The sequence below is a fragment of the Pipistrellus hanaki genome (genome assembly GCF_964339955.1).
Source record: "Pipistrellus hanaki genome assembly, chromosome: 3".
Lineage (NCBI taxonomy): Eukaryota > Metazoa > Chordata > Mammalia > Chiroptera > Vespertilionidae > Pipistrellus > Pipistrellus hanaki.
Genome location: NC_140505.1, coordinates 167,133,649 through 167,153,475, shown reverse-complemented (window position 1 = coordinate 167,153,475; position 19,827 = coordinate 167,133,649). Strand labels below are relative to the sequence as shown.

General features: G+C 35.6%; 1 protein-coding gene across 2 annotated transcripts in view; it reads right to left on the bottom strand.

Annotated features, from left to right (window-relative positions):
* LRP6 (LDL receptor related protein 6) overlaps positions 1–19,827 on the bottom strand; it is a 116,502-nt gene that overhangs the window by 47,356 nt on the left and 49,319 nt on the right. For both annotated transcript variants that reach the window (XM_084877631.1, XM_084877632.1), the window contains exons 4-7: positions 16,651–16,847; positions 14,917–15,048; positions 11,313–11,709; positions 9,640–9,811 (exon numbers count right to left, since the gene is read on the bottom strand). In XM_084877631.1, coding sequence (XP_084733757.1) covers positions 9,640–9,811; positions 11,313–11,709; positions 14,917–15,048; positions 16,651–16,847 — 898 coding nt within the window. The remainder of the gene's footprint in view (positions 1–9,639; positions 9,812–11,312; positions 11,710–14,916; positions 15,049–16,650; positions 16,848–19,827) is intronic.

Sequence of the window (19,827 nt, the reverse complement as noted above, 5' to 3'; positions counted from 1 at the left end):
AAAAAAAAAAAAAAAGAACACACGACAGTTTCTGCTGAAAAAATAAAACCCCACCTTTTAAAAAATATTTTATCAAATTTGCAAGTTTACATTTCAAAGCATCAGCTGAGGTTTATAAGAGCAAGGACAAAGGCCAGATTCTTTCATTTCTTTTAGGTTATCTAAAGATAGAAGTGTTAAAACCATATTTATGTCAGTAAGAGAATCCTTATTTGTCATCTCCTTAGTTCTCCCATTTAGAGCATTCTAGATTGATCATTTACTGATAATGGTTGAGGGTGGATCGTTCATGAGACTCTTTACTCTGTTTTGCTATATGTTTGTAATTTTCTATAATAAAACAAAATAAAGATAGGGAGTAAGTTCAAAGGAGGAGGGGTCAGCAAAGGAGGAAGACAGAAAGGGCTATTATTAATAAATGCTATTACTTTTAATATGATGTGGAAAGCAATTATAAGAATCCTCTGAAGAGATTAAAGGATCAACAGCTTAAATAAAATCTGATTTTGAGACCATACATCTAAAGAACAAAATAATATTATTTCCCTTTGTATAGAGTCCAATGCTTACTTTCTGAAACCTCTTTTAATTATTTGTTCAGCATTCACACTTTTATTAGAAAATTGGCGTCTCCCCTAAATATTTTTCTTTTACCAACCACACAATCTTTTTGTACTGGGCAGAAGCAACAAACAAGAACATGCTGCTTTGTCTCAAAGAAAATCACTCTTACATTTCTCAGAGCCAACTAGTCACAGTTTGGGACAGGTTTCTAGGTTTGTATATGTGGTTTTAAGCCTCTTATGTCTAAAATAACAACACAATTCCTGATAAAAGCTTGCTTGTACATTCTGAATTTTAGGTGATTCCAAAATGCTTTAATAGTCAAGCCAACCCTATTTAAATCTTCTGGCAACTCTTGAGGGTGTGCTTTCCTGTATTACCTCAGAGTGGTAAATTAGATAAACTGAAATTAGGCTTCTGTCACCTCTAAAATCTTCCTCCAAATATGAACCAGAGTCTCCAGTGGTTTCAGCTGCTTCAACCACATTGTGGTATAGATTTAACATTCTGAGGCATTCTCAAATATTCCCAAACCACACTGAGAATGTGGGCTACAAGAGGAAACAGATGTGAGTTAACCAGAACATTATCTCCACAGAGAGGAGGTAATAGCAAACCTTCTATAAACATCACATCCGGTTTTTGGAGCAGTGTCATCAATTCATTCAATGTCAAGACAGGATTACCCATGAACTCTTGGAATGCAGCCAGTCTACTACCCAAGTTGCTGCTATGCCACTTTACTTAACTAGGCACGTTTAAAATAGATGACAATAGGACAAATAGGCACCTATCATAAAATGAATTTGGGTGGGAATGCTATGCAGTTCTAAAAGAGAAACTAAAATTATGCTCACAAGGAGCCATTCCTCTTTTAATGTTCCAGGCAATATCCAAAACAAAGAGTGAATCAGAAGTTGTAAGACAAATAGATATTGGGGGTTGATTAATACACTTCATAGGACATAAAATATAATTTAACAGAAATGGCACTTAAAACATAAAATATATACCCAGGGAAATAACATTTCAGTCGTGCAGAATCTCACAGGGATGACAAGTAAGGAGAAATGCTTTGGACCAAGTAGGGGAAATAAGGGGATGCCATGCACCTGTTTAAAAGATCAGGAAGGGCAATGACAGTGTTGCATTTATAGCTTTTTAACCTGGTTCAAAACATATAACGTCTGAGTAAATACAAGTGATTATTAATATGGAGGGAAAGTATCATAGTTGCACTAGATTGTTTTATATTTTTTTCAATAAGTCATGCTTAGAATATTAAACATTTGCAGTTACTAATTTCTTTTACAGAGGGAGCTAAGAATTGCTATTGTCACCAAAGCTTTCTAAAACCTGAATTGCACAGGAAAACTATAAAATTCTGAATGCCAAATATAAAAGCTAAGTCATTTGTTAATCCAAAATAAAAATAAATGAACAACAAAACCAAAAACTTTGAATAGGTAATATATTAATTTAATAAAGCCTCTAATTTCTTCCTACTTACAAAGTCTTGGCAGATTTCAGAAGCTCAAAATTATAAATGAAATACTAAACAAACACTAGTGTATTAAAAATCTCAGTACAATAAAAGGAATTCTAATCCTTCTCTGAGATTTAATTTCAGATCAAATCTAACAAAAAAAACAAATTGCAATACAATGAATGAAGAGTTTGGAAAATCTAATAAGAGTTCACAAAAATAAAAATTACAAGATAATGATAGGGCCTACATGATAAGATTCTTAGGAGGTTTAAATTTTTAATTGTAAACTATATTTAAAATGTAACAAAATGAAAGAGAATCCTTTGTTCATTATAGATAACTATAGAAATGACTATTACACAGAATCTTTAAATAGCTGGTGATAACTTTAAATAAAATCAGAGTTAAAATACCTGTCACTATTAACTGCTCAATGTTTTACAAATTCCTTCCCATGAAGTTCCAAAACTATGGTCTTGCCATTATCTGACTGCCTACCCTTTCCAAACCTTTTAAAAACAATAAAAAATGAAATTCTACGACCCCTTTGAAAGTAAAATAATTTCCCACCTATAGAGAAGTAATCTCCCAAAAATGGAATGTTTGTCATGGACTCCATTAATAGAAAAACATTTACAAGTTTGGCAAGCTTCAAACAGTGGTGTTAAACATTTCAGATTGAAACTAAAAATACCTGCACACGTATTAAATGGTTTTATACTAAAATATGGGAAGAAAGGGTAAAAAAGCAGAACATTTAAAAAATGATCCAAGGGCCGAAACTGGTTTGGCTCAATGGATAGAGCGTCACCTTGGGGACTGAAGGGTCCCGGGTTCGATTCCGGTCAAGGGCATGTACCTTGGTTGCGGGCATATCCCCAGTAGGGAGTGTGCAAGAGGCAGCTGATCGATGACTCTCTCTCATCGATGTTTCTAATTCTATCTCTCTTCCTTCCTCTCTGTAAAAAATCAATAAAATATATATATATTTTTTAAAATGATCCAAGGGCAAATTCAAACTTGGTCATTAAAAATGCTTTCTAAGTACCAACAGATATCAGCTTATCCTAATTTACATAAATATAACTATACTAACTCTTAAGTGAGGTAAAGCCTCCTGATTGGTGAGGCTCTAGGGTTTGTTGTAGCAGTTCAGGAAAGCACGATTATACTTATCATCAAGGGCAATTCTCTCATTTATACATGCAATTTTTTTTTTTTTAGAGCCAAAGTTGAGTAGATAACGAGACAATAGAGCATATGATTGAATGACATATTACTTTGGCAACTGCAAACTATAACAACTTAAATAACGTTGCTAAAATTGTACTGGAAAAGGAAACTTTCAAATAGGAGTTTAAAAATATGTTATCATAAGATATACCCCAAATAAATGCAAAATGATATAACGGGGTGGTACCATGTTTACAATTCAATGAATACAGGCCCAGAGTCCAGGTACAGTAGGTCCCCTCGGGTTACATCAGAGATGGGTTCCTATGGCACGTGATTTAATGTGATTTTCGCCATAAGTCGGAACCCACCTACATAAGTACCTACAAGCACATACACAGCAGTAATGAAGTGAGAAAATAAAAATAAAAAATTAAAAGAAAGATAATTCCTGGCCTTTACTTGTGGTAAATAAATAATAAAAAACATAAAGCACATATGTACATACATCAAAATGACAGAACTTTTTTTTTTAAAAATAAATAAATGGGAGATGGCGACGTAACTACAAAACGACGTATGTCAAAACTGACATAACCCAAGGACTGCCTGTATTCTATTGAGCTGAGGAATCTAATAGTGGAGTTTATCTTCTATTATTGTATGTCAAGAAGAGGTTGGGGAAAATATACATTCCCATACATACACATAGTTTGGTAAAGGAATAGGAATTAGCAAAAATTCAGGCATTTAAGTTCATTAACTTGAGTATCTAAAACTGAATGTATAATATAATCTATTTTAAGTAACATTGAATGTTATAAATTAGCAAAGATTCAAAAGAAAGTACTTACTGGTATCTGTCATATAATCAGAAGAGCTTTATCTCAACAACAGATGATTATCTTATATAATAATATCTAATATACAAATAGACCAAACGGCAGAACAACCGAACAACTGGTCACTAGGATGTAACTGACCACCAGGGGATGTGTGTGGAACATGGCGGGCATTTGCCACAGCAAGAAGGTGAGCAGGGGCACCAGACCAAGATGGAGCGCCAGTCTCTGTCATCAGGACTGAAAATTCTTTGCTCCTGCACACCATGAGCCGCTGCTCGCACCCACTGCCAGTGCCCTGTGCCGGTCCTGATCACTAGGCACCATCAGTGGGTACAAGCAGCAGCTGCTGACCCTGATCGCCCCTGAGGGCTTCTCACCTCCCTCTTCGGGCAATCAGGGCAGCAGCCGCTACTTGCACACACTGACAGCGCCAGCCCCGCTTGTACCTACTGCTGGTGCCAGCCTCAATCACTCTGCACTGTCACTGTCAGTGGGTTTGAGCAGGGCCGGCCTAGTCAGTGCATGGGGGCAGCAAGAACAGGGCTGCCAGCAGACAGGGTACCAGGGGCCACAGCAGGAGGGGCTGGGTGGGGGCACAGAGGATGGGCCGAAACCCATCCCTGTGCCTTCCGCAGCCTTTTGGCCCACAGTTCCTTTCAAGGTGCACGAATTCATGCACTGGGCCACTAGTAGTATTAAAAATTCTAAGGAGGAATAATCTTAGAATCAAACAATAGAAAAATCATCATAAATGGGACCTTGTGTGTTTTAACAGACTTTCACAATACACAGGCTAAAGATGCCAGACAAAGAAATTACTTTAAAAAGAAATACGAATACTTATGAAACAAATTTCCTTTTTAGGGTATTGATAAAATAGAGGAAATTGTCATGAGAGGAAAATGAAGCCCTGCAATTTCAGCCTTAGAATATGAAATAAAACATTCACCAAATGCCAAGTTTTCAGCACAGATCCTACACAATAATACCCTCTTTATTCAAAATTTCTTGGTACTCAAGGTTCTAATAATCTCCATTTCTGTTTCCCAACAAAGTTGTACCATATATAATTAGATTTGGATAAAATTACTTATGGACACTGTATTCTCTAAAGTAGGGAAATTTACAATGAGAGAGACTCAAAACAAATCTACATGCCGTTAAGGTAGATAAGAAATGAGTCTCTGTTTACCTATAACTACTAGGTGTTACTTCATTTGTCAGCCAAAGCTCAGAAACAAAAGTGGGAGAGGGGAGGGAAATGAAATAAAAAGCATATAATGAGAAATTGTAAAACAAATTTAACTATTACTTAGTATTATTTTCAATTAAACCAGTAATACAAAACACCATTAATTTTGTCAATCAGTTAAATTGGAAGGTATTGAGAAAAGCATCCCAAAGGAAATACAAGGTAAATGATACAGTCTTAACTTTATATAATGGCAAAGAAAATGCTTTAAACTTATAAATTATCAATGGTACGTCTTTGCTATCGGTAAGCAGTTTTGCAGGCCCTCAGTGCAACAGATGTTTTTGGCAGTGAAACCTGACCAAGAAAAATGAGAATGTTGTTAAGACACATGTTTCTGCCTACTGCAGGATCTCATAAAGCAGAAATAGAGGCTGATTTCAAGTTCCCTCTATCAAAAAAATAGAAATGATCCGTTCTGCACATGCTTTAATATTTATTATCAGGAAGCCCCAAAACACTATATTAATACTTGGGTGGAGTAGAGGTGGGGAGATCCAATGCAGACAAGTAAACCAGAAGCTTGTTCATAAAAGGCATTTAAAATTAGCATAATGAAGCAGCATAAACAAGAACCAGCATGTACCTTTTAACTGACACCTACAGATAAGTGGTCACTCTCAGGTGACAAGTAAAGAAATCAGACATATCCTCACAGATGCATTCTTATATTAAAGCACAGGCCAATATTATGACTGTCTTTCAAAAAGTTTGACATCATTAGCAATTCCTTGTGTCCCCTATTCCTCTCTGCAGAAGTGATTATAAACCTCAGATAAACCTATTTATTCTTTCTGCAACTCTGTATAATAAAAATCGAATCTGAAACCCAAGCTGCCCATTACTTTTCTCTGGTTTCCCTAATCCTTAGACCCAATCCCCCAATATATCTAACATTTGGTTATATTCCCCCTTACAAAACAGGGAGTGAGAATCTAACCTAAGGAATCTCCACTGAGGGAGCAAATAGCAAATGTACATTCTGAGCTTTTCCCATAAGGTCCACTTGAAACACAAGATTTACTATGCCTTACAATGCTACATAATAATTTACCAAACAACTATCTTCTCTTCCCAAATGTACTATAAACACATATAGGGCAGTTTGATCCTAAGAAAACTCTGTCTTCCAGGAAAAACAAAAACAAAAAACAGGGCTATTAAATCCATAATTTGATATTTTCTTATAGACCCAAGAAAAAAAGCAGCTTTCACTCTTCAGCATGACAAAAGTTAGGAAGCTTTCTTAAAAGAATGGGTCTAGAGGAGAAAATATGACCTAGACTAGAGTCAGGTCAGTACTCAGGATCAGCTGCTACATAGCAAAGGCTAACAAATAACCTTCTAGAAAAAGAAGCATTTTAAAAATTATACATTTTTTCAGAAGCTTTCAAGTTCACTATAATCCACCTACTATTCAGTAAAGCAAGATGAAAAGCCAGTGGTGGCAGTGGCTCCTATAATCACTACTAGTCTCAGGGAAACTAACATTTTTCTCCTCCAATTATGTAAGATTCATTTAGGAAAAGAGCTATGCTTTTTAGCTTAATTTAGGTAAAGATTAATTTAGGTAAAGAGTTTGCCAAATATCGATATCAGCAATTTTACACATCATCCTAAATTAAGAAGAGAATAAATAACATCAACAGCTCTTTATTTCCCAAATGTGTCTGTGAAAAGAAAATAACAAAAGTACTGATGCTCAAGTAGGGAAACTTCACCAGAACCTCCAGGGGAAAAGAATAAGGAGAGATATGTGTGTATATAATTTGGTGGAAGTTATATGTACAATTAACCCCAAATAACCTGTCAAAAAGAGGACAAAGACAAATAGCAGCTGTGTTCTAGCAAACTTAGAAGAAAAACAGATCTAAAAGTCAAGGAAGAATTAAGTGAGGGAGCAAATAACACCACCATATACACCTGTATACAATGTATAACACAGGACAATAGAACAAAGAGATCAGAATAAATACTAATTTTAAGATCTATTGGAGTCAAAGCAAACTAAGAAGATAATTCTATTTAATCAGTATTACATAGTGTTATGTAACGTGTATTCATTTTTATTCTTTAAAATATATATATATATATATATATATATATATATATATATATATATATATATATATATATATATATTTCAGAGAGGAAGGGAGAGGAAGAGAGATAGAAACATCAATGATGAGAGAATTGGTTGGCTGCCTCCTGCATGCCCCACACAGGGGACCAAATCTATAACACAGGCATGTGCCCTGACTGGGAATTGAACTGTGGCCTCCAGGTTCATAGGTCAAGGCTCAACCACTGAGCTACACCAGCTGGACTTCATTTTTATTCTTAAACACTACCTCTTAGAACCTCCATAAATTCTCATTTCTTTACGTGAATTCCTCCTGAACTATTTGTGATTTTGAATAAAATTTCATATCTGAAGTGCTAAAAGTGACCTGAAACAGGAAAACTAAAAAAAAGTAAGACCAAATATGGAATTTAAAAAATCCCTACAAAATAAGAAATCAAGTGTTCTTTCTTTCATACTTTAATTATGTTCTCTTCCCTATGTACAGATATTCTCCTTGGACACATAAGCTTTAAACTTTTTCTAAGAGTAGTAATACCTATATATTCATGGAGAGTCCACAACTGACCAACACTACACACTTGTGAACTGGTTGGGAATAGGTGTCCAATTTGTATTCAGGCCAACCAACTGAAGCAAATAGCCTGTCTGAAAAATGAACCCATAACCTTTGTCTCATTAGCACTGTACCCCAGCTGCTAAAGATTGAAACACTAACTTGGATTTAAAGAGGGTAGGAGGCAATAAAACACTAACAACAGGGAGAAAATTTATATAGTCAAATCTACGAAAATTTTTCTATTAATGGAAACCAGCTGCAAGAATAAGAGATGCAGTTTTCAGTATTTGAGCCTGGTGGGAATACTGATGGGATTTTTCTATTCCAAGTTTCCATTCTGAAGAGAGGCCCTTCAATTCATTATTCTCTCAGAGTCCCTGGAACTCCTAAGAATACCTTTCTGAAATAACAACTCTAGATCCCAAATTATCTATGTACTAGAAAATACTTGCTGTGGCTTTGAAGAGACATTCAAAGTCATTCTTATATGAAAAGCCATGCATCCCTCAAAGGAACAGTATGATCAAAACTCTGTTTTAAATATGTAATCCATAAGACTTCTAGCACATCTTAATTCAAAGCTGTGAAATTTAGATTTCATGCTCAATTTTTTTTTAATATACTTTATTGATTTTTTACAGAGAGGAGGAGAGAGGGATAGAGAGCTAGAAATGTTGATGAGAGAGAAACATCGACCAGCTGCCTCTTGCACACCCCCTACCGGGGATGTGCCCGCAACCAATGTACATGCCCTTGACGGGAATCGAACTGGGACCTTTCAGTCCGCAGACCGACGCTCTACCACTGAGCCAAACCGGTTTCCGCTTCATGCTCAATATTAAAGATATAAACCATTTACAAAACACTGTGAAAAAATATTCATCACTAGTTGTTTCCATCATAATTCTATTCTGATACTACAATTTAATTCTACCATCTATATATATATATAAAAGCCTAAGCGACCGTTACGACCAGTTACCCAAACAACTGGTCAACCAGTCACTATGACAATGCACTGACCACCAGGGGGCAGACATTCAATGCAGAAGCTGTCCCCTGGAGGTAGTGCACTCCCATAGCCAACCTCCTATGGCCTGCCAACCTCCTGCGGTTCCTCTCTCCAACCCCAAATCAGGACTGGGAGAGACGGCCCTAACTGGCCCCGATTGCTGGCCAGGCCGAGGAACCCCACCCATGCACGAATTTGTGCACTGGGCCTCTAGTTTGGTAAATATTTTCCCCAAGCTTTGGTTAATTAATCTTTCTCCCACATAGCTCATAATCAATTTAACAACAAAAAGGCTATGCACACACATAGGCTCTGTTTTCCTGACATGACTACCAGCTTTTCCAGTATAGATCTTATATAACATTTATTTTGTGCAGAATTTCCCTAGGATATTTAGGCAGTGGCTTTTACCCATAATGAAGAAAATCATTCACATAAATGATATGAAAGAGATGAATATCCACTTCTCATGCCAGTATAACTCAGATATCCTAGGGTTAGGTGCATGAAAATACAGTAATTCCTAGAATCCTAAAGGTTGAGTAAAATTTCTGTAAAAGATATCTCTAGAACCCCAGATAAAAGGCAAGCATATATACATCAAATAACCATAACTCAAAACCATGATAAAACTGGTTCTAAATGAAAAGCAAGAAACAAACCTCAATTTTGTCTGTTTTGGCATCTCCCCAGTATATTTTGCCTTCATCATAATCCAAGGCTAAACCATTTGGCCAACCAAGAGAAGTGTTAACCAACACTACTCGGTCAGAACCATCCAGAGCCGCTCGTTCAATTTTGGGGATTTCTCCCCAGTCAGTCCAATACATGTACCTATAGAAGTACACAAAAAATAAAAATAAAAAAATAAATGAGCTAAAAACAGATAATAAACTGTAGCTCTCAGTTATCCTAAGATGAGATTGACCTGTCATATCACTCTAATGTCATCAATCAATACCACAGAAGGGGGAGAAATAGCCCTTAAATATACCAAGAGTATGTTTAAGACATTTATAATGGTGTATAAGCTTGAAAAGAATTTTCATATCAAAAGTATTTTCTAGAATGGATAATAAAAATGCCTTCCAATCTATAATAATAAAAGTGTAATATGCTAATTAGACTTGATGTCCTTCTGAACGAAGCTGGGGCTGCGAGGGAAGCCTGGGTTACTGTCTGTAGCCAGAGGGAAGCCCAGGTCCTGTGTGCCAGAGGGAAGCCAGTGCCAGCAGCCAGGGGAAGGAAGGCCTACTCTTGCACAAATTTTGTGCATCGGGCCTCTAGTAAATAATGAGATTCCATATTTAGTTATGTTTTTTCAAAATATTTTATGCTCCTTCCCTTGAACAACCCAAATGACAAGTTTTCTTGCTGGCTTGTCATTTCTGATCCAAGCAGGTTACCCCAGTAGTAATAATCAGAGTTCTCAAAACTCTCACTGTAGTGCCAAGTGATTCTTCTGGCCCTTGAGCGTTTAATTTGCCACTATGTTTGCCCTCAGAATGAATCTCATAGTTAACAAATAACATTGGTGAGTATGTAGAAAGCTTTGTTTCCCTGGACTATGGTCAGGATGTTATGGCACAAAAATAAAAATACGCCCTACAGGTGTGGCTAAATGGTTGAGCATCAATCCATGAACCAAAAGGTCCGAGATACAATTCCTGGTCAGAACACATGCCTGCAGTTTCAGGCTCAATCCCTAGTAGGGGGCGTGCAGGAGGCAGCCAATTGGTGTCTCTCTCTAATTCATGTTTCTATCCCTTCATCCTTTTTCCTTCCTCTCTAAAATCAATAAAAATATACCTTTTTTTTTAAAAAAAAAAAAAAAAAAAAGAGGGGCCATACTCTTTGTAACTTCTTCCTTCCTATAAAAAATAAAAATAAAAAAAAACTGGGAGTCAAGATGCATGGCCTGACAAAGTTTTAAAAATAGAGTCATTTATATATTTGAAAATACATGACGTAAGATATGTTTTTTACCATATAATTCTACAAGTACTGAAAATGAAATGAAATTAAATCTTCTAGGGGAAGAAAAAGAGTTCTGAAAACTATTTCTTTTCACATTTTTAAGGTCATGATGCAACCTCGACAAAATCTGCAGCCAACACCCTAAGTCAGCAGGCATGGACTTAATTTAGAAAGAAAAAGTATTCAAAACATTTAAGGGAAAAAACTAGTAGCAATTCTTTAACTTGATATTTTATTAAAATCACTATATTCTAAAAATGGAAAGCCATTTATTAGAAACCATATATCAAATTTTTTTCCCCCAATATATTTAGGGACCTATAGAAAACAAAAATGTTCTATTAGCAGAACTTCTTACCCAACCATGGGATCTAACACAATAGCCCGGGGTTCCTCTAAGTCCTCCGAAATCAGTATCTTCCTCATGGTCCCATTGAGCCTTGTTACTTCTATCCGATCAGTGCCAGTGTCTGTCCAATAAAGATTTCGGGCAACCCAGTCAACAGCAATACCATCAGGATGTGCAATCTGAGCAGTGACCACAAACTGACTACCAGATCCATCTATGAATGAGCGGCGTATGGCCCTCACTTCATCATCAGTCCAGTAGATATAGCCTTCCACAGGATCATAATCTATAGCAATGGCATGACGGATATCTTCTAACTGTAGAACAATGTCTGTGAAGTCTGGTGTGTCCAAAGAAATGCGTCTCAAGTCTGTCCTTCGGGCTAAAAGCAATAATTCAGTGGCACCTGGAACAAAGTAGAATTAAATGAGAAGGAAAAAATAAAATTAAAACCCACAAGCAAAATTTAGCAACTCTAAATAAAGAATGCAGAATTCCTTTAGGAATTGACACATAGTATAAAAGGATACTAGAATCTATTTAAGGGAAAATGAAAAGTAATGCAGTGAAATAGAAATAGCTTGACTATGAGGTGAAGCTCTTTAATGACTGAACTTTGGTTTTATTCATTATATGCAGCCCCTTGGGCGGGGGGGAACTACTTAATGGTATAATGCTAAGTAAGTAGTGTCTAAGAAGCTAAGTAGCTGAATATTAAAGGAGGAAGGAGATAGGATATAGATCCTTTGTTCAAAAAGTATGCTTTTGCCATGCTGGTGTGGCTCAGTGGTGAAGGTTGACCTATGAACCAGGAGGTCATAGTTTCATTCGCGGTCAGGACATATGCCTAGGTTGTTGACTTGATCCCCATTGTGGGGCATGCAGGAGGCAGCCAATCAATGATTCTCTCTCATCATTGATGTTTCTATCTCTCCCTCTCCCTTCTACTCTGAAAGCAATAAATAAATGGGGGGATATATATATATATATATATATATATATATATATATATATATATATATTAATGCTTTTAAAAAGGTAAGGAAATAAAGAACAAGGTCTTTTTGTGATTGATGAGAATGTTCTAAAATTTAATATATATAAATTAATGCTTTTAAAAAGGTAAGGAAATCTAGAACAAGGTCTTTTTGTGATTGATGAGAATGTTCTAAAATTGGATTGTGATGGTTGCACAATTCTGTAAATTTACTAAAAATCATTGACTTGTACACCTGAAATGGCTAAATTTTATGGTATGTAAATTAGATCTCAGTAAAGCTGTGGACAAAGATAACTATAAGATAATGCCTGGCTGAAGGAAATAGAAACAGTAGATAAAGGGAATCAGATAAATGTAACAGTGGTTAAAAGTTAGAGTTGTGGGTCTGCTAGAACTGAATTCAAGTAGCTATACAAACTTAGTCAAAACATCCAATCTCACTAAGCCTAGCCACTATGTCTGTATCTCACAGGGTTGATGTGAGCACTCAGGAATGTACTGGACATAAAAGTACTCAATAAATATTAATATCTTATTATTATTATTATCACCATTAGAAATACTTTCAATTTTTTATTTCACTGAGTTTTAAATCCAATTTATGAAATGTTTTAAACTCAAATTAGTATTAAATAAAAACACAGCAGAGACAGAGAATATTTGTAATTGTTCAAGTAAATCACTAGCAAAAAGTCAACTATAAAGACAGTAAGAAAATTGACATCCAAAAGAGTGAAAAAAGATTCCTAACCAAAGCAGTAAGTGCAAAGGAAAATACTGGCATTAAAGTAACAAGAGTAAAGCTCTCGACATCAGCTTTTTGAATGTAGAATTAATTATAAATGAACTATCTTAAATGCCATAGCAGGCATCAAGTAAGAATAACTGCAAAATGTACTGCCTTTGCTCTATCAAAAAGAGTCAGCCCAAAACTTTGTAAACAAAGAAGTCAAAGAAAGTGAAGCTGTTAATTTTAAGCAAGGTGATCAAAACAGAATAGTTAACTTAAGGCTACTACAGGTCAAATATATATCTGAATTTCAAAATATTTGTTAAACATGTACACTTTGAAGGAGTAGACAGACCACTATTGCTAAAATAAATCCTGTTTTAAAGTCAGGCTACATATTTTTAGACAAAAAAGCAACATTACAAAAACCTTTTGTTTTAAATTGAAACCAAATTACTGTTTGCCATGGAAACCGTCTGACAAGAGTCAGCCAGCTTCACCTTTGACTATGAGGATAATTTATCAATGCCAAGTCATGACAAATATCCTGTTCACTGGCTCAATTCCATCTCTCTGACTCCCTGATCCCCCTGCCAGGAACTCTCTAACTCACTCTGAAAATAAAGGCTTCTGCTTTTCAGAGTTAGATAAAGAAGCCACTGCTAAAAATAACAATTTTCTTACCAGGTCTTGCTGGTGACTAGAGAACCAGATGGTAATCCATAGGGGTAAGATTGAAGAATAAGAAGAAAAAGAGAACTGGTTTTCTCCCAAACCAAAAGTCCCCTAAGTGGTCGGCAAACTCAATAGTCAACAGAGCCAAATATCAACAGTACAACAATTGAAATTTCTTTTGAGAGCCAAATTTTTTAAACTTAAACTTCTTCTAAAGCCACTTCTTCAAAATAGAATTGCCCAGGCTGTGGTATTTTGTGTAAGAGCTACACTCAAGGGGCCAAAGAGCCAGCCGCATGTGGCTCGAGAGCCGCAGTTTGCCAACCACGGTTCTGATCAGTATACCTCTCCAACTTGCCCTCCCTCTATAGAGCAGCAATTTTTAACTTTTTTCATATCATGGCACACATAAATTAATTACTAAAATTCTGCGGCACACCAAAAAATGTATTTTTTGCCAATCTAACCAAAAAATATAATTTGGACTCATTCACACTGAACGGCTACTGTTGTGTTGGCTGTTGTCATTTTTTAATTTGACAATCTAAGGGAAAAGAGGTCACTGCCCTGACTAAATAGTTACGTACTGCATGTTTAAAAAATTCTTGCAGCACACTGGTTGAAAATCACTGCTATAGAGAATAAAGAAAGTAAGAATAAGAGGCAGTGTAGTTGCTATGTATAAAGAGAAGTTACTTTAAACAATGAAATATGCAACTTTTTCTTCTTCTGAAAGCATTTGTTATTAAAAGGCAATTAAAAAATATCATTCAATTCTTTTCCAGAAAATATTATCTACCCCATGACAGTCTTTACAGTTAAACGTTTAATAAACATATCTTTCTTGCATAGAGGTTCCTTATGTACAAGTGTTACCTACTGTTAAAAATGTACTTTTTATGAATACTCATTTCCATAGGAATCAATTGTAACATAAGTGACCATAGAGCTGATAGAGAAAAGAAATAGCACCTAATTGTTTTTCAAAAACAGCATGTTAAAAATGCTAAAATAATTTTTAAAATAGTTTGCAAGAGGCCGAAAAACACAAAGCACTCCTATTATTTAACCAATTATGAAGCTAAGATTAAGTGACAAGTCTCCTGAAGCACTCTACTATACAGAGCTTATTATAGAGAAATAAAACAAACCATAAAGAATTCCAACTGCTATTAAAAATGTTTCCTTCCTGGGGACCATATTCTTACCATCTTTGCAAGTTTTTCCATTCTCCAGGAGTTTGACCCCAGTTGGGCAAGCACACTGGTAAAAAGGCTTGACTGGAGACATCAAACACAAGTGGGAACAACCACCATTATCAATTCCACATGGATTTGTAGCTGTCAAATATAAATCACACTGATTAATACCATGATTATAGATGACCTCTCTCACTCTAGGTACACAAAGGTTAACAACCATAACATGAACAACTCTGATAAACCAAATTATTACCAAATGCCATCCAGGTGCTTGACTTCTAGAACATCTGCAAGGAAGGGGAGTTAATCAGCGAGAAGTTGTTTAGCATTCAGTATCCAAGGGGAATACACAGAAATAAAGCAGGAGGCCCCCTACCCTAAATGAGCTTACAATCTAGTCAGTAAGCCAAAATTAACAAACTAGAAAACAATATAAAACCATGAAACTAAAGCCTATCTTGCACATTATAGACTGTGTAAGTAAGTATACAGTCAAATGGGAAATAAATCATTAGAGATTAAAAAAACAAAAAAAAAGCTTCATGGAGGATGTAGGACATGATAGGAGCCTTGAAGTTATAGGAAAGAAGACATTTCAAGCGCGGTGAAACCATGAAAATAAAAGCATGGAGGCTGTAATTGGGAGAGAAAATAAGGTGAATAGTCTAACTGGAGATTAAGGTTTCTGTTGATTAATAAGAACTAAAGTTGAATGAGCACAGAGAATGAGATCAGATTGGCAGAGGGGACTGATAACCAAGAAGAGTAATTCCAATGTTAAAACACACACACACACACACACACACACACACACACACACACACAAAAAAAAAAAAAAAAAAACTTTGGAAATATTAACATAGAAAAGATACACATCTGGATTAAAAAAGGGAATTTTGTAGAATCTATGAAAAAATAGATTTAAATAATATTCATAGAAAAAATCAGTAAGATAGAAGCCAACAAAATATGAAAGATTAAGGAAAGTAATATCATAGGTAAATGCAAATTCTAAAATTAGTAAAAACACAAAGAACCAATAGTGCCATTAAAAAAAAACACAACATGGAAATTCTTTCCTGAAGGCTAATCATGAGAATAAGAAATTCATACAAGTGATTAAACATATTCCTATTTTCAAAAGAACAACACATGCATTTAAAAAATTTCTATGGACTCATAATCACAAGATTCCAATACAACAAATTCAACATTTAACTATGTCCCCCTAAATGGAAGGAGCTAATACAAAGCAATGTATAATCTAAAATCTCTTCATTTTTGGCTAGGGAATACAATCAGACACATGCCAAATATTTATTTACACACAACTGCCAAACATTTAACATTCTCAAATTCCTTTTAAATCTAATTCTATTCCCCTTTGTAAGTAATTCTTGTAAGCAGTTCCAGCCCAAACCAGGGAAAGGTTGACCAAAAAACAAAAGCAAAATGAAGATAAAAAGGGGTGGGAGTGTGCACTGAAAAGTTTCTGTAGGTATTTTATTCAGCAACCTGAAGTACTTAACTCTAAACCCAAACAAGGGGCTAAGGCCATCTGTAGTGACAGGTATCAACCTACAAATGGTATAGGCTGTTGTTTAACCTGAATTATATTTTGATGTTTTTCCTATTGTTTAATTCTCCCTGCTACCATGTCCTCCTGCTTCTCAAGAACGCCAGACATCACAGCGCTTCAAAGCTATTCCAACTTGCAATTTAAAAATCAAAATCACTTACCATTTGGCTGCCTCTGTTGGCTGAAAGCATGTATATCCATGGGAGAGAAGATGTTAGAATGGATTTCACGCAGACCCTCGCCAGTGTACTTGTTGCAAGCCAAAATGGAGTGTGTATTCCAGTCAGTCCAGTACAACGTGTCCTCAAATAACGTCAAGGCAAAAGGATGAGGAAGGGAACCTTTAACCACTGCCTGCCTATTAACAAAAAGAGAAAAACTCATATACTTCTAAATTTTATTATTTTACCAGAATTTCATCTCTCACATTAAATGGTTTTGTAATCCACATTATTAACACATACAAATCCTAAGTAACACATACTAGGTGTACCAGTTAATAATGCGGATTTTAAAATCAAAGAAAACACAATAATTTCAAGAGAAACATCAAAAGTGCTTTATTCACAGTAATGTCCATTGCTAGCTACACATTTCCCCATCTTTCAGGTAATTTGTGGATACCATACCAAGAGAACTTTTTTTGTTTTGAGGCAAACTATTCAGAGACCCAATTTTCCACTTCTTTGTACATTTTGAAGTGCTGCTCAGAAAGTGCTTGTGCCATCAATCAGAACAGTGGTAATCTGAAGAAGCAAGGTCTGGTGAATATGGCAGTGGGTTAACACTTCCCAGGCAAGATCTTTTAATGTGTCTGTATCTGGTTTTGAAGTGTGTGATGGTGTGTTATCATGAAGCAAAATTACTTTGCCATGTCTTCTGGCACATTCTGGTCGTTTCGCAATCAAAGCTGGTTCAAATTGATTATTTGTTGTCACTAGTAATCAGTATTAATGGTTTTAGAAGCTCATACTACACCATGCCTTCCTGATCGCACCAAACATAGAGCGTTGTCTTTTTTCTGAAGCGATTTGGCCTTGCAATTGATGTTGATGGTTGACCTGGATCAACCCATGATTCTGTGTAATTGAGATTCTCAAAATAAATCCACTTTCATCACCAATCACAATTGGATGCAAAAAAAAAAAAAAAAAAAAAAAACAAACAAAAAACTTTCTTTTGTGTCATTGAAGCAACATTTTACTGACGACTTTTCGGATTTCCATTTGTCTTTCATTCAGTTTATGTGGCACCCGTTTTTCTCCTTTAAAATCTTTCCCAATGTTTGTAAACAATTGGAAATTGTTTACTGAGCAACTTAAATCTTTCTATAAGTTGTTTTTAAGTTTGACACACATCTTCATCCAATAATGCTTTGTAATTGTTGGTCTTCAAACTTTTTCAGTTGACCTGGATGTTCTTTGTCTTTCACATAGAAATCATCACTTTTAAAGCGTTTAAGCCAGTTTCACAAGTATCTTGAGGTGTAGCATGTTCACCATAAGCTTCCTCAAGTATACGTTAACTTTTTCTTCAAAATAATGAAAACTTCCCGCAAATGCTCTTTTTTTTTGGTCACAAATTTGACATTTTTAAGCATAAAAATATCTATGATGTTAACACCTTCAGCAAATTTGACATATGAAGTTTTGAAGCTTGCTGTCAATACAAGATAGCATAAATATCAAATCACATATATTGGGTCGGCAACTAAGTAATTGCGGGTTTCACACACATATGGCTTCAGTTGAATTTTTAGGTTTGCAGACGTAGTACAAATGTAAAACACATTTTGTATTTGATAGTTGGCTATTCAGCTGTTAATCAGTAAAAAAAGTTTTTTGATCTGTTTTGTAGTTTTTGTTTGGCGTTCGTTGAAAAATGGAAAATCAAAAGGAACATTTTCGTCATATTTTGCTTTTTTATTTCCGCAAGGGAAAAACGCATCACAAGCTCATAAAAAGTTATGTGCTGTTTATGGTGACGAAGCCTTAAAAGAACGGCAGTGTCAAAATTGGTTTGCCAAATTTCGTTCTGGTGATTTTTCACTCAAAGATGAAAGACGCTCTGGTCGTCCAGTTGAAGTTGATGACGCCCTAATCAAAGCAATAATCAATTCGGACTGTCACAGTACAACACGTGAGATTGCAGAGAAGCTTCATGTATCACATACATGCATTGAAAATCACTTAAAACAACTTGGCTATGTTCAAAAACTCGATACATGGGTTCCTCACGAACTGAAAGAATCACAGTTAACGCAACGCATTAGCAGCTGCGATTTGCTAAAGAAACGTAATGAAAATGATCCATTTTTAAAACGACTGATAACTGGCGATGAAAAATGGGTTGTTTACAACAATATCAAGTGGAAAAGATCGTGGAGCAGGCCAGGTGAACCAACTCAAACAACATCAAAAGCTGAGATTCATCAAAAGAAGGTTTTGTTATCAGTTTGGTGGGATTACAAAGGAATTGTCTACTTTGAACTCTTACCACCCAACCGAACGATCAATTCTGATGTCTACATTGAACAACTAACAAAATTAAACAATGCAGTTGAAGAAAAGTGGCTCGAATTGACAAATAGAAAAGGTGTTGTATTCCATCATGACAATGCAAGGCCACACACATCTTTGGTCACTCGGAAAAAATTAATGGAGCTTGGTTGGGATGTTTTGCCACATCCACCATATAGTCCTGACCTTGCACCATCTGATTACTTTTTGTTTCGATCTTTACAAAACTCCTTGAATGGTAAAAATTTCAATAATGATGATGATGTCAAATCGTACCTGATTCAGTTTTTTGCTAATAAAAAACAGAAGTTTTTTGAACGTGGGATTATGATGCTGCCTGAAAGATGGCAAAAGGTCATTGATCAAAATGGGCAATACATTAAAGAATAAAGTTATTTAGTTCCATGAAAAAATTGTCTTTGATTTTCTTTAAAAAATCCGCAATTACTTAGCTGCCGACCCAATATATCAACATATGTGTAACTCCATCTACTGGAAAAAAAATCCACATTAGTAACTGGTATATTTAGTATTTTAAGGTCAAATACACTTGTAAAAAATAAGTCACATAATAAATTTAAATATATTTTCATAATGTCCAAAACCCCCAAACCGAGTACTTCAGAATGATTCCTAATTCGGTAGCAGGCCTCAGGTTCACTGGAAGCTACCAGACAGAGAAGGCCCAAATATTAGCACTGCTGTCTATTCCCATCTCTGGGTTCACATCTTCCATCCTTCCACATAATTCATCTCATTAGAGGAGAAAGGTTGGCAAAAAGAAAAGTCCTAGGGTTTACGGTTGGCACTGGGAAGTAG